Genomic DNA, 15,784 nt, shown 5'->3' with positions numbered 1-15,784 from the left:
ATGTGTATAGCGTTTCAGATAAAGGAAAATATAATGATAACAACATGAGCAATGTATTGATAACAAGTAAGAAATAAGAAATACAAAACAAGGCGTCAATGTAATATCGATTAAAGTATTTACTTTCACAAAGTGATGAGAAACATGTAATGCTGTATAGGAAGTACAAGTTAGACGCTTCAAGGTTGCAAGCTACCGCCTCACTTAGCGGCCATAATGCATAATAACTACATATATAATTTGATTAGAGACTCCTCATTCTTTTTCATGCCTTCACTATTGCATTGAGCTAACGCGATTGTTCACAAGCTCCGCAATGGGCAACCAAATGTGCTGACGTGTTCCATAATACGAGCAAATGGACCATAGCTCATAAATGGAACATCGTCCTCAGTTCGAGATTCGGAAACCATCAAACGTCAGGGTCTCGTAAGGTTCCTTGCATTGCACCAAGGGGTGAACGGGGTAGAGACGTGACGATGTGGAACTGCTCCGTCACATGAGGCTGCACCTGGTACTGTGGTCCTCTGAAGAGGCAAGTGGAGGGTGGAGAGACGTGTAGATGTGGAACTGCTCCCTTTCTTGAGGCTGCACCTGGTACTGTGGTCGTCAGCAGAGGCAGTTGAAGGGTGGAGGTACGTCCGGATGTGGAACTGCTCCCTTACATGAGGCTTCACCTGGAACTTTGGTCCCCTGAAAAGGCAGCTGAAGGGTACAGAGACGTTACCTCAGGCTACTTTTTACCTGGTACTGTGGTCCTCTGGAGAGGAAGCTGAAGGGTTGAGACACGTGTAGATGTGGAATTGTTCCCTCAGTAGTCGCTCATAATCATGCAAGCATAAGGCATCCTCGTCGTTGATGGCAGCACGAGGTGCATCACTGATGCCACAGGATAGTCTCTCCCCCACCACAGTGAGATATTCACCAAATCTATAATTACAAGGTAAAACGTATATCACAAATTGTACCTCACATATAAAATTGACTTGCACAGACAGTGAAGGATACATTACTTTGTTTAAATGCGGCTTGCAAAACAACCTATTATATGAAAGGAAACCTTTTTGTTCCTAACAAATTATCCATCTCCGACTTCAAACAAACACAACTTTAACCACATTTTCCCACCCTTGTGTAAAAAAACCAACATACATAGCATACATTCATTTCAGTAATTACCATCACAAGTTACAATTTAAAATACAGCCATTGTTTTATTTAACTATTGTATTATCATTGTCTCAGGTAACTCAAAATTATGTCGCTTCACATTAAATAGAAACAGGAGTAATATCGGTGGTTTTTTCCAATGATATGAAGTTACTCTGAGACCTCATTATAACATACATCTCAAGTATTTCACCTGCAACAATACAAAATGTATGTACCTTCTGCTGTGACCATCTGAAAGTAAAGAAACGTTGTACGTGTCAAATCTTTAACGAATGAAACTTCGCGCAAAACATATATTTTCACCAAATAGACAACACTGACGAAACAGGACTTCAGCGTTTCTAAATACTTGACAAAAGGTGAACATAAGGTTGATGAAATTGTAAGAGAGCAATTTGTTTTCTTACCTTTTACGTCCTTGCAGACAAGAATAGCAACTGATGCCACCACAACCGCCACAGCCGTGAGCATAACAGAGTAGACAGCTACAAGAGGGGCGATGTCGTCTACGTTCACCTCTTCTGGTGTAAGACAAAAGTTACACATTTAATGTCAATATGATACTTCACAGGAAAATGTCTACCGTGCAGTGACATATCCCAAACATTAGGGATTAATGTCGTATGAAATGACAATGCGTATGACCAATACAACTATCCGTTTCTCGAACATGGCGTATTACATAACCCAGGTCATGATTCATGATGGCTCACTAATATGTTAAAAGGTGTCATCAAGAGATCATATTAAGGCTTTTAAATAACACGATATGACTGCGGGATGTCTACTGATATATGAAGACTATTTACCCTATTTTATGATGGTTATTGAATAATTGTTATTGTTTCATCTAAATATCCAAATGAATAATCAAGGGATTTGTGTGCATTTTAGGTAATCAGGTAATCATTTCGCAGAAAAGTATAATAAAACATTTGTTTAAATATATTTACTTACAATGCGGAACAGTAACATCTATAAAACTCTTTCACAAATAGATAAGAACGTTCGCATATATGTATACTCACGGGAAAAAATAACTGTGCTTCATATGGAGTGATGTAAATGTTACCTAATTAAAAATTGAATATTGTTTGGACATTCGTCTGACCAATTTTGTATCATAACAAATTCATTCACAAAACCCATAATTGGGAAAAGGAGACAGAGAAACACGCCCTAAAAAAGGGGTGCTGTAAACACTCATTGTTAACAACGGGGTGTGACCACCATTTGCGTTGATGCATGCGAGGCAGCGACGACGCCTTGAAGACGCCAGATGATTGAATACAAACTTGGGATGTTGTTCCTAATGTCAAGCAAAGATTGTGCTCCCTGAACCGGCTGCGCCCTAGTTGGTCTCAACCAAAGAAATGCCCGAGCTGTTCATGTGGCAGTTTGGTATCGATTCCGTCGATACACAAACCGAATTGCTTGTTTTGTTGACGTGAAGTCACACGTGACATTAGTGTTGCGCTGCTCTAGACAACGTCTCAATAGAAATAATATTGTGTTTCGGAGAACATTAAAGTGTCGTCCAACTTCGTTTTGCGCCATTCTTGTTCGCGGCTTACCCACGGCACGTGGACGTTAATTTTATGAGCAACTGACAGCAAAACATTCATTGTGAACTGTTTACATGTGTGAGTATCATGCTCCAAACAAATATTCAAATTGTGCGCCGTGCATGAAAATGGATATGGATATGGATATGTTTTGAAAGATGCATTATTTAAATTCAGAATTTATATGAAGCAAAGTTATTTTTAACCCGTTAATGTGTTTCTCTAATTATTTAATGTCCAGTAGCATTCCATGAATGCCTTTCAGCAAATGGTAATTATTTTCCTCTCGTCTTACACGTCTATGCCATCCTTGATGATTTGACTCCTTGGCCAACTTGCACAAAACGATCTTAGTGCTACGAATATTGTAAGCCTATGTTAAAGTACGGTAGTACGGTAGCGCTAAGATCCCTTTGTGCAACTGGGCCCTGGTCTTAGCCTTTCGGCTTTAGATGGGAGATAGGTTGACTTATAATAAGTCGTTAGATCAGGGCCCACTTGCACAAAGCGATCTTAGCGCTACCGTACTACCGTACTTTAACATAGGCTTACAATATTCGTGATCGTAACTCCCATACTTTAACATAGGCTTACGATAGTCTTAGCGCTAAGATCGCTTTGTGCAAGTGGGCCCTGGTCATTACACCATCAAACCCGTAGACAACCTAAAGACACCAACCTTCTATCTCCTGGTAGCTCCCATCTTTGTCCTCATCCCGGGCAAATGAGACCACGCTGGTGACAATGAATATTAAAAAAGATTGAAATAAGAGACAAGTTAGCCTACAGATAAGCTGTGATACATTTTCAAGTTACATTGTGTTAAACAGCTTGTATAGAGTTTCGCCGTTATGGCCACGCAAGGCCATATCAGAGTAACTTTTTATTCATTTCACTTGAAGATCGATGGCAGATACTCACCGATTTTGAATGGATCCTCCCTCTGAAAATTATAACGTTGGGCAGGTAATTATGTATACAAAATGCAAGATGAATAACAGATGACTCCTTGTCATTGCATACCTTTAAACTAATGGTAAATAGGTTGAAGTATGCTGTGATATGTGACTCGTTTCCACTTACGCGATTAAGAAGTTTAGATAAAGCTGCACTGGGGTAAAAGAGCCAGTGTGGCTTATGATTTTAAAAGGTCAATCAGTGCTTAACGTTTCTCAGAAGTTACAACTTGACGACAGAAACAAATTAATGTTAGTGTTAAGTTATGACTTAACAGTATGTCCATTAAAAGTTATCCAAATCAAAGAATAAAAAACTGTTTTCAAGAAACGGTTGATTACACTATTCAGTAAATGATTCGCGATTACCCTGTAAAATTTAAGAAGCGTAATCCGATATAATTGCAATGGCGTTGAATGACTAATTAATATTTACGACACCAACCTTCTATTTCCTGGTAGCTTCCGTCTGTTTCCTCGTCCCGGGTATATGTGACCACACTGAGGGAAAGGAATTCAAAATGATCAAAGCAGAAAGAACTAATCAAGGCAAACTAGTCATCAGATAATCTGTGATACACTATCAGTTTAACTGTATATATAGTTTTATTCATCTGACTATGCAAGGTCAGTGACATGATGGACAGCATGTACTCACCGGTTATGAATGTATCCACTCTCTGAAAGTTAGAAATGTCTTTAGATAATTATGGATACATATTTCAAGATAAATAGAAGATAGACTAATTAATTATTTCATTGCGTACCTGTGAAATGATAATATATATTTATTTTATTCCATTCTTAACATCGTGTCTGACCTACTGTATTTACGAGAGTGAAAGGTTATGCATATAATCTCAGTGGTAATACTCTTCCTTAAACGCTGGTGTCAGACTCACTTTCCTCACACAGACTTGGTTTTGAATCATAGCCGTCTTTTCGTTTATTCAAAGTCAACGACAAGGAAGAAACCTAAATAACTGATAAGAACCAGTAATATTAATAACAATGATGATCTTTACAATCCCCCTCCCAAACCAGACACACACTACCCTCACCAAAACCGTCATTTTCATGTTGTTCTAATGGTATGACACTGCGGTTAACAAAAACAACAATAACAACAACAACAACCTTACACAGCTATTCATCCCATTAAATAGTGAACACAACAATACCGTCCTTGTTTCGCGTATATCGTATTGTTCATTTTTTTCATTTTATTGATTCTACTTTAATATTGAGACTCGAACTATTCCCGCGTGATGACACACACACTTAGTTGTACACACCACATACCGTGATTACATTAAACTCCAGGAAGAATTTTAAACCCAGAATATCTTGTACAATTTAGGTCAGGAAAAATAATTGTTTCATTGACATGAATCTATCAGCTGAAAACAGGACTCATTCGTAGTTCACGAAACTGAAGGGCGGTTTCTGATATCTTAATCAATGGTCACTAATGTGAGCAACGGCCAACAATGCCTGGTGGATGTGCAAACAACCAGTTCATTCAAGTATTCATTAAGAAGATAAACCTAGAGTGTTTGATATAGAGCTTTCGAACGTAGATTTGAAACTTGTAACATATATTCGAAACCGAACGCGATAACTCTTTACACTCTCTAAATATTTGTTTTAACGTGTGTCTCCTGAAATATACTGCCACATTAACTGGTCATAATGTAGAAACCGCAACACGTTATTTATCAACGTTAATGAAGTGAGATCCATATTTGAAATTGCCAAACGGGCGGGTTTTCCCAAAAAGTGCTTCTGAATATTTTGTTCGCGGTAATATGGGCTTCATGGCCTAAAGTGGATCCAATACTGCTGGGGACCAATCAGAATGCAGGATTCTAAAATATTATGGCAGAATACTTAATGTGACTCTCACGTTGTGCTCATTCACACTCACACCACACAGTATTACCTTCACGTGTCTGTTTTCTACGAGCAAGAAATATGACGACCACAGCGGTGACGACGATCAGGACAGAACAGACAGCAGCCACATGGACGGTCGAAGCGACGCCAACTCCAGTAACCTCTCGTGCTGGAACATTCAAGATGCAATACTCGCAGTTTATTGTGTGTGTGTGTGTGTGTGTGTGTGTGTGTGTGTGTGTGTGTGTGTGGTACAATGAGAACGGCTGATCCTCGGAATATATCATACCAGAGCTATTCTGTATCTGCACATGTTTTGCCAGGTGTAGTGTTTTTTCTTGTTGTGCTTATCGGTAGCCTTATACTGAATAAGCTATGTTTCACACGGAATAAGGTTGAATATTTATGTGTCACATGGTAATTTAAATAATGCATTAATGACATACTCGTTTCAATAATAACTCTGAAATTTCGCGACAACAGCATTTACGGCAGCTGAGATGACTGATCGTGTTATCAATCATGGTTTCTTTATCCAAATAAATGTTTGCATGCCACTGATTCTGTTACTAAAGTCTGTCGCTAATGTTTTAGGAGTCTTACAGAACACTTCCAGGGTCAGGTTCCATGATGTATTCCCATATCTGTTGTTGACGTGACAGATGTACTGTCCAGACACAGATGTGTCTACAGCTGGTATATACAACACAGCCTCCCTAAATACTGTGATGTACACGTAAAGTTTGGTTTTGTAACATATGTGTTAATAGCGAATTAAACGTGCGGTTTGTTTCTGACATGTGTATGACTACTGGAAATACACATGTGGCATGGGTCAATGTTGTACAAGAGGGAGGGGTAGGATGGGAAAGAAGGGATGAATGGGAGAGTGAGTGAGTGAGTGAGTGAGTTGGGTATAACGCCGCTTTTAACATTATTCCAGTATTATCACGGTGGGTCGGCTTTGTGTGGTAGGAAAGCCCGAAGTGATGCAGGTCTTAGACGTTTGCCACTTTGGTGAAACCCACGACGATGGGAGCGACACCAGCTTTAGTAACCTCAAGTGCTGGAACATTTAATAAATAACAAAAGCATTGTTTAGGATTCTAATGTTTCCGATATATAACACATGGAATAAGGAGCCACTTTAATTTGTAAATGTGGTGAACTTCAGTTAAATTGTTGCAAATCATTCGAGTTATCGGAACAGTTTCGTTTGTCGAATTAGGTAGTAAATAAACAATCGATTTCTGTCTTTAAAACAGATCTTTGTTAAGTTGATTTTGAATGAACAGAAACGCTTTGCCATTTGAAAGAATCTCAAGAATCACATTGACGTGATGTCACATCATCAGAATATAGTCAATATTACCTGTTTAAATTATTAATCATCTATGTGCGTTTAGAGAAAGTTGAAATGAATAATAAAATGAAATTGGTTATTACAGGAGTTATCCAAATAAATGTTACAGATTCTGTCTATCACCAGCAATGTTGTAGGAGTCTTACAGAAATCTTCCAGCGTCAGGTTCCGTGATATATTCCCATATGTATTGTTGACGTGACAGGTGTACTGTCCAGACACAGATCTGTCTACAGCTGGTATATACAACACAGCCTCCCTCTGTCCCGTGATCACCCTCTGTCCGGATGTGTCCCACCAGGTCACAGTGCAGGCGGGGTTACATTCAGCAGAACATCTCACTGTGAGAGGGTCACCTTCGTCTGCCTTTAGCCTGTCACTTGCGTCGTTAAACTTTATCTGGTCAGGTCCATCTGGAATGTTTGATGTGCTATGGTCAGAAGTCCCACACTGTATCACCAGCTAACAACGGAAAATGCTACTGAACGTGATGGCGGTTCAAATTGATCCTCAATACTGTGTACGCGTACAGTTTGGTTTTATAATATATGTGTTAATAGCGAGATAAACATGTGCAGTTTGTTTCTGTGACATGTACATGTGTGACTACTGGAAGTACACATGTGATGGAGGGGCCAATATTGTACAAGGGGGAGGGGTAGGATGGGGAGTGTGTGAGTGAGTGAGTGAGTGAATTAGTGAGTGAGTGAGTGAGTGAGTGAGTGAGTGAGTGAGTGAGTGAGTGAGTGAGTTGGGTATAACAACGATTTTAACATGATTCCAGTATTATCACGGTGTATCGGCTTTGTGTTGTAGGAAAGCCCGAAGTGATGTAGGTCTTAGATGTTTGCCACTTCCGTGAAACCCACGACGATGGGAGCGACAAAAGCTTTAGTAACCTCACGTGCCAGAACATTTAATAAATAACAAAAGCATTGTTTAGGATTCTAATGTTTCCGATATATTACATATGGAATAAGCAGTCACTTTAATTTGTAAATGTGGTGAACTTCAGCAAAATTGTCGCAAATCTTACGAGTTATCGGAACAGTTTCGTTTGTCGAATTAGGTAGTAAATAAACAATCGATTTCTGTCTTTAATACAGATCTTTGTAACATTGATTTTGAATGAACAGAAACGCTTTGCCATTTGAAAGAATCTCAAGAATCACATTGACGTGATGTCACATCATCAGAATATAGTCAATATTATCTGTTTAAATGATTTATCATCTCTGTGGGATTAGAGAAAGTTGAAATGAATGAAAATGAAATTGGTTATTACAGGAGTTATCCAAATAAATGTTACAGATTCTGTCTATCACCAGCAATGTTGTAGGAGTCTTACAGAAATCTTCAAGCGTCAGGATCCGTGATTTATTCCCTTGCGTGTTGTTGACGTGACACGTGTACTGTCCAGGCACAGATCTGTCTACAGCTGGTATATACAACACAGCCTCCCTCTGTCCCGGGATCACCCTCTGTCTGGATGTGTCCCACCAGGTCACAGTGCAGGCGGGGTTACATTCAGCAGAACATCTCACTGTGAGAGGGTCACCTTCTTCTGCCTTTAGCCTGTCACTTGCGCCGTTAAACTTTATCTGGTCAGGTCCGTCTGGAATGTTTGATGTACTATGGTCAGTAGTTCCACACTGTATCACCAGCTAAACGGAAAACGCTACTGCACGCGACAGCGAATCCTTCTGATCCTAAACAATGTGATGTACGCGTACAGTTTGGTTTTGTAATATATGTGTGTGAATAGCAAGATAAACATGTGCACATTGTTTCTGTGACATGTACGTGTGTAACTACTGGAAATACACATGTGACGGAGGGGCCATTATTGTACAAGGGGGAGGGGTAAGATTGGTGAGGTGAGGTGAGGTGAAATGGGGTTTAACGTCGCGTCCAAGATTATTGCACTTATATAGCGACGTGCATGTACGTGTGTGTGTGTTTGTGTGGCTGCTTGTACTAGGCCGGACTGATGCCGATTTATAGTGCTAGCTCACTGAGATACCATGCCGCAGTTTAACATGAATACCCCACTCAGACACAGTTTACTGACTCCGAGCCGACCAGTCCTTGTTTTAGCCCCTTAATGCCGAACGCCAGACAGGGTAACAACAAGTACCATCTTTTAACGTCTTTTGGTATGACGCGGCCGGGGATCGAACCCCGGACCTTCCGCTCTCCGGGCGGACGCTCTACCACTAGACCACAGAGGCGGTCGGGTAAGATTGGGAGTGAGTGAGTGAGTGAGTGAGTGAGTGAGTGAGTGAGTGAGTGAGTGACATTATTTTGCCTTGTCAATGCGGAACTAACGTAAAAAAAAAAGATAACAGTTTGTGTACAGGAGATATACTTACGATAAAGGGAGACATTTTGCGAGGAGTGAGTGAGTGAGTGAGTTGGGTTTAACGCCGCTTTTAACAATATTCCAGTTAAAACACGACGTGTGACCTTAATGTGGGAGGAAAACCCGAAGTGGTGCAGGTCTCAGACGTTTACCACTTCGGTGAAACCCACGAGCACGGGTATGGTGCTGACAAAGCTAGAAACCTAATCGAACCAACAATCAATGGTTTCTGGTGTGCCCAAGGGACGCAACTCTGCACAGCAAATCGCGGTGCCTAAGACGACTGGGCCCTGGAAGGACGGATGAAAAGGAGCGGTACAGTGAAAGGTTGAGAAAGAGGAAGCGCTGTAATTTCCATGGTCGATTACAGTGTAATCACTTCTAAATATTTAGGGTTGCTTAAGAGTATGCTGGTGCAGGACGTACGTGACAGACAAAATTGGATAGTCAACATATTACAAATGTTTTCGTTGTGACATGTGCAATGACAAGATCTTATTTCATGTTTAAGACGGGTGGCGAGGTAGCCTAGTGGTTTAAACGTTCGCTCGTCACGTAGAAGACTCGGGTTCGATTCCCACATTGGTACAATGTGTGAAGCTCATTTCTGGTGTCCCCTGCCGTGATATTGCTGGAATATTGCTAAAAGCGGCGTAAAACCATATTCACTCACTCATGTTTAAGGCGGGTCCTCTGAAGTGTTGTAAAGAATATATCCAACGTTTTCTGTGGAGAGGAGATTGGCACTAAGATTTACCTAAATTTTAAAATGTTCTGCTGCGGTGGACATTTGAATTTGTCGAGCTTCCAAGAAGAACGTGGATGAAGAACCTGGTATGTGAACATGAAATTGATATGTTCAATAAATCTGGAGTAGAATAAGTTTCATTGCTAACAGACGGACCGCCCTGTGGACAAGGGACGTCGGACGAGGCCCAGTTTATAATTTCACACTGACAAAAAAGGGATCGTTTAATTGGTGATTAGCAACAGTGCATATGGCGTACATATTTAATGGTACCTGCAAGGAATTCTTCCAGGTAGAATGTACTCAAGCGGAAAGTTTTCTCAGACAGGGAATGCAGAAAGCACATATCGCAGTGTAATGGGAAATAGGATCCGGTGCTACCCTTCTATGTTCATGGTCCATAAATGACACAATCAGGAACCTGAGATATCGTTCTCATCATTTTATCATCCAAAACTGGCTCCCACAGGAGATAAAGCTTGGATTAGATCAAGCGTTATCTACACTGTAGATATCGCTGCAAAGAAATTACATCACAATGCTTTGCAGACCATTGTGACGTCAACCAGTGACGTCACAATGGTCTGCAAAGCATTGTGATGTAATTTCATTTCATCAAATGACATCACTAATGGCTCTGCTACTGAAGCTGTTAGCAGTACTTTTTACACTGAAGACACTGCTAATTACTGTCTACTAATTGAAAAAGTTGGAAGAATGATGAAGGATGATAAATATAATATCACCCTCGTGTCTTTTGATATCAAATATATCAACACGAGTTGATAAAAGTGGCAAACATCCTCGGCAATCCTCGGAATTTTTCCACTTTTATCAACTCGTGTTGATATATTTGATATCAAAAGAAACTCGAGTGAGATTCTCTACATACCAACACGTTGGTCGGTATATGACCACTACTCAGCAATGTTTGTTCTAAATGTCATAAACTTGGTATATGTTTAGTTGATAGTGGGTCTCATACGTTCCGGTTTTCGCAATATTATAAAATTTGACCTCTGTTTTCACCTTCCTGTTTTACCAAGCTCATACATTCTCAAAACATGCATATTTGACTCTGTATCATTCTCTGAAATTGCCAGACTGAGGAATATGAACTTAAGGATCCATGCGTCTTCTTATGATGTAATCATATGCCGTTCAAACTATATAGTTTAGCATTAGGTGTTGAACCCCTGTATTTATACTGAGTGTTAAGTGTCTGTCTTTGTTGAAAATAATAACTCTGGACAACATATCCAGGTGAGCTACAGGTGACACTATTTTCATAGCGATCATGCATGTTCGGTATGTCCTCTGAAACTGTAGACCCATGAAGCTGAAACTTTGGCTATTTATCCTGATCCGACCCGCCAACATACTTTGAAAATAATAATTCAGGGTATGAAGGCTCTTTGTACACAACACATATTACTTCAGCCAACACAGTTCTTACAAAACTGTCACTCACGACCGCAGTTGAAAAGATGAGGTATATTTTCGTCTTATATCCTAAATAAGGTACGTTCTTACTCACAGTGAACCTCCAGTACATGTCCGTGACTCCAGTCAGACTCCAGCCCCTCCTCCACAGCCTGGCAGGTGTAGATGTCTCCCTGGTTCTCTCTGCTGATGTGGGTTATTGTCAGGACATCTCCGCCTGTGTCAGACCCATCACCAGATTCCAGCAGGGTCCTGTTCCTCCTCCAGGTGTAGGTCATGGCCAGTTGGGGGTGGTCCAGGGGCAGACTCCGGGAGGAGGAGCATGTCAGGGTGACATTCTCACCTGATACAGCTGAGGCAGGTCCTGTGATGGAAGGTGTGGTCGGCTTCTCTGTTAAATATATTGATCTTTCAACGTGTTAAACCACAGTTCTAGGACCATAACACAAGTGTCAATAAACAAGGCTTTACTGTGTTGTGTTGATGTTTTCATTACGGTAGCATTCGAAACCCATTCTCATTATTTACCTGTTGAGTATATTATGAATATTTCAAAATTAAACCAGGGCCATAATATTGCGTCGTTTCATATATCAAGTACATAGAGTAAATGAGTGAGTATGGTTTACGTCGTTTTTAGGAATATTCCAGCAATATCACGGCGAGGGACACGAGAAACGGTCGTCACATATTGTAGCCATGTAGGGAATCGAACCCGGGTCTTCAGCGTGACGAGCGAAAGCTTTAACAACTATGCTACCCCACCTCACCAAGTAAATGGAAATCGAAATTAAAAATGTTTTATCATGATGTATTGGACATGATATTACGCCATCTCTATTTATCTTATAACCAACGGCCGTTTGAGTGCATTTCCCCAGATCATGTCAGTCTTCAATCGTTATATCTCAAATTGAAATATCAAGTTCCAATTCACCTTTCTGTTGAGGGAATCAGTACGTTCTTCAGTTCTTATCTTCAATATGTTGTTCCGTAAAATTTATCTTGGAGGCCATGGCAGCTTTTTTTTTAAATCTTACAATTCCGAAGGATAGCGATAATGACACAACGGCACAAGTGATAAATGTGACGTCCATGATGTCGCCATGCAAAACACCTAAACACTCCTAACCCAATGTGTATGAAACATTAAAAAGTAATATCCCACTCCTATCTTTATACTCCTAACGGTTTTACTTCCTTCACAACTGAAGCCTCTGCTACCAGTGATTTCTTTCTGACATTGTTTATTTATTACCGCAATGCAGCTTAATGCACTTTCATTTCTTGGAATATTCTTCTGTTGATCCCATATAATACTTACGTAATACAACGAGGATCTGCCTACATCCAAGTACTATCTGCTTTCTGCTTCCTTGACAGTAGTAGGTACCAGCGTCCTGTACAGTAACATTGTAGATGGTAAACCTCAGCTGTCCGGTCTGTGATGGTGAGTCCTGCCCTATGTATCTGATCCTGGTCGTGTAGCCGATGTGACTGGTGTTGCGTACTTTTACTCGGTGTGACTTAGGCACGACCACTAACAGTACTTCATTTACCGAACCATTCACACATACGTTATATAGGTAGCTGACATTAGCTGGGTTCATGGTCATGTCAACATCGTAGCCAGGACGTGTGACAGTGTGTCGGTAGTCAGCTGTCACGGAAGCAAGAGCTGCACACAAAACAAATAAACACCATACACCATTATGTTTGTTAAGAGTAGATAGAAATATTAATGTTGCGAATTATTAAAGCAAAATAGGATTTAAGCACAGCTCAATATAATATATACGAAGACAGATACATACCACACTCAAATAGTCCTCCGGCCACAACGTAAAACAGAAACATAGTCGCCGCTGTGTTGAGTTAATACTGACAGACAGCGATTGTGATTTGTTTGTAAGGGGTAACAAGATTCAGTTTCGCTCGATAATATTTCCGTATAAAAGTGTGTTATTTCCCGTTGTACCTGATGTTGTGGAAATATATTACTAGACATATATTTCTTTGTGTAGACGTACCCGTGTGGACCAGAGTAGGAATGAACAAGTTTTCCCATCTATCTATTGGTTGTTTTGAGAGGCTCATGTGACTTGCTGTCACTGACTGTGCGGATCGTTGCTCGTGCTTTAAGTCATTGCATGGTTTGCCTTGTCCAGAGACGATTATTTAATGGCAGCCCTGAGATAGCTGGAGTATTGCTGATTGTGGCGTTAAAAACACAAACAAAAGCGTGCAGAGCACCATAATCTGATTTGAAATAGGGAACCTTTGGTGTGTGAGCGGTGACCGAAAGTGTTATAAATACCATAGTGTAATTACCTGCTGACAGCATCAATAGAACTTATGGTATGGACCTTCGTCCTTCGTCATTCGCCCTTTCGGTTGCTGGCACAGGGTGATTCTGTATAACATGTGATATACAAACGCAATATATGGTACGGATCACTGCCTACAACGCAACACATTGTAATGGAACATAAAAAAACCAATTGAATGCCTTCGAAATGGTCAGGAAATGTTAATAACAATATCCGCCGAACAGAATGTTCTGTTCTAGGGGATACTTCTTAAAATCATCTATTCACGACACAACTCCGTCTGTGGGTCCACAACGATTTATTGAGGTACTGTCACAACGGAGGTGCAGCTCTGGCTCTCAGTTTCAGTCGGCCCAACTCGCCCTGGTTCACAATAATATATTTATCTCTTTAACATAACTGACATTCCAGACCATGGTCCCAAAAACGTTATATAGCAAGACCGATTATACCTCTTCTGCAGCCCCCATGTGTCTAAGCCAGTGATCATCAGGATATATCCTCACTCATTCCCTTTTTGGACAGTCGCCCGTGGCCAGCATTTATGTTCTAGCCAGTGCAAAAGTGGCCCCGACTATGTTTCTAGGTTTGTCAGCACCATACCCGTGCTCGTGGGTTTCACCGAAGTGGTAAACGTCTGAGACCTGCACCACTTCGGGCTTTCCTCCCACATTAAGCTCACACGTCGTGTTTTAACTGGAATATTGTTAAAAGCGGCGTTAAACCCAACTCACTCACTCACTCACTCCTCGCAAAATGTCTCCTTTTATCGTAAGTATATCTCCTGTACACAAACTGTTGTCTTCCTTTTTACGTTAGTTCCGCATTGACAAGGCAAAATAATGGTCAGATGGTTATTTATGGAGTTAATGTCGCTTCTTGCCGTTTGCTATTCTCTTGATAATTTTTGGTTATAAACTATGTAATTTTCTCATTTTAATCGTCAATCGAGACTTCGTCTTTTTTGTTACTTGATCAACGTGTATTCTTTCGCTTACAACAGCTTTCAAGAATAATTTTTTAAAGTTGATTTTGTATATAATCATATTCATGTGTATGATAAAGATTTAAAGTGACCTTGTACTTTTTAAGATTTTGCAAACTCGGAACTACTTTTCAGGTCGCAATAACAAAGGGTAGTGAAACATCCCTGCGTGTTAGGTAGGGTTCATTTCCGTTTCAAGGCTTAATATTTGTAATAAAAACAACAACATTTTCTTGCAGTCAACACAAAAAGTATATGATAAATAGGACATTCCATGTGTCTCTTGAAATATAATGTTTTCTCATCTCGTGACGAAGGAAAAGAAATATCTCCTTGTCCCCGTCACTCAATGGGAGAAACATAATATTTCACGAGACACCTGAGATATCTTCTATATATTGGAATGCAGTAACACACTAGCGGATATATGCTTCACACTTCTGAAAAGCAAAGTAGTTCCAATCCATAAATTAAAAAAACCCAACTCATTGTTACTTTTATTAATTTAACATCAGAAATTACTTTTGTTTTCACCCTACTTTCACCTCAAAGAAGTTACCAAATATGGACAACATACGTTGACACATGACATCACAACCGGTGATCAACTTTTACAAAAGGGTCCCTGTGTCAAATGACATCACAATGCGTGATTTTACGTGCGGATTTTCGTTGATTCAGGGATCGTACATGCATAGATGTACCATGTAAGTAGTCAGAAATATAATGACAATCTGGGTATTGATATTTTTTATGTTTTTCTTTGTAACCAAGAGAAATAGTCACAAAAGCCGATAAAAAGCGCTGTCGTTGTGCGTGATTTCGCGTCAGTCATTTCTTAGCCAGAAACTTTGACAACTTCAATTGAATTTACCAAATCAATGTAATGTATCTATTTTCTTAATCCCTAATTCTTGCTACGGTACTCTTCTCTTGCATATTCTGAAAATATGCAACGACTAG

The 15,784-nt window shown here is 40.1% G+C and overlaps 2 protein-coding genes across 2 annotated transcripts; both read right to left on the bottom strand.

Annotated features, from left to right (window-relative positions):
* Positions 1-259: 259 nt before the first annotated feature.
* Positions 260-5,901, bottom strand: LOC124117853. The gene is made up of 8 exons (XM_048398023.1): positions 5,637-5,901; positions 4,353-4,374; positions 4,140-4,195; positions 3,660-3,681; positions 3,418-3,473; positions 1,581-1,694; positions 1,389-1,404; positions 260-930 (listed from the first exon to the last, which is right to left on the bottom strand). Exons 1-8 carry the CDS (start codon positions 5,875-5,877, stop codon positions 741-743), a joined length of 717 nt encoding a protein of 238 aa, XP_048253980.1. The 5' UTR covers positions 5,878-5,901; the 3' UTR covers positions 260-740.
* A 1,069-nt stretch (positions 5,902-6,970) lies between these two features.
* On the bottom strand, positions 6,971-13,179 carry LOC125381467 (neural cell adhesion molecule 2-like). The gene is made up of 4 exons (XM_048398022.1): positions 12,831-13,179; positions 11,601-11,897; positions 8,302-8,568; positions 6,971-7,366 (listed from the first exon to the last, which is right to left on the bottom strand). The coding sequence occupies exons 1-4, from the start codon at positions 13,120-13,122 to the stop codon at positions 6,993-6,995; spliced, it is 1,230 nt and encodes a 409-aa protein (XP_048253979.1). The 5' UTR covers positions 13,123-13,179; the 3' UTR covers positions 6,971-6,992.
* Positions 13,180-15,784: the final 2,605 nt, after the last annotated feature.

This window comes from Haliotis rufescens, unplaced genomic scaffold (assembly GCF_023055435.1).
Source record: "Haliotis rufescens isolate VD_foot unplaced genomic scaffold, xgHalRufe1.0.p SCAF_18, whole genome shotgun sequence".
Classification (NCBI taxonomy): domain Eukaryota; kingdom Metazoa; phylum Mollusca; class Gastropoda; order Lepetellida; family Haliotidae; genus Haliotis; species Haliotis rufescens.
The sequence above is the reverse complement of the archived record's forward strand: the minus strand, read 5'-3'. Positions and strand labels throughout refer to the sequence as shown.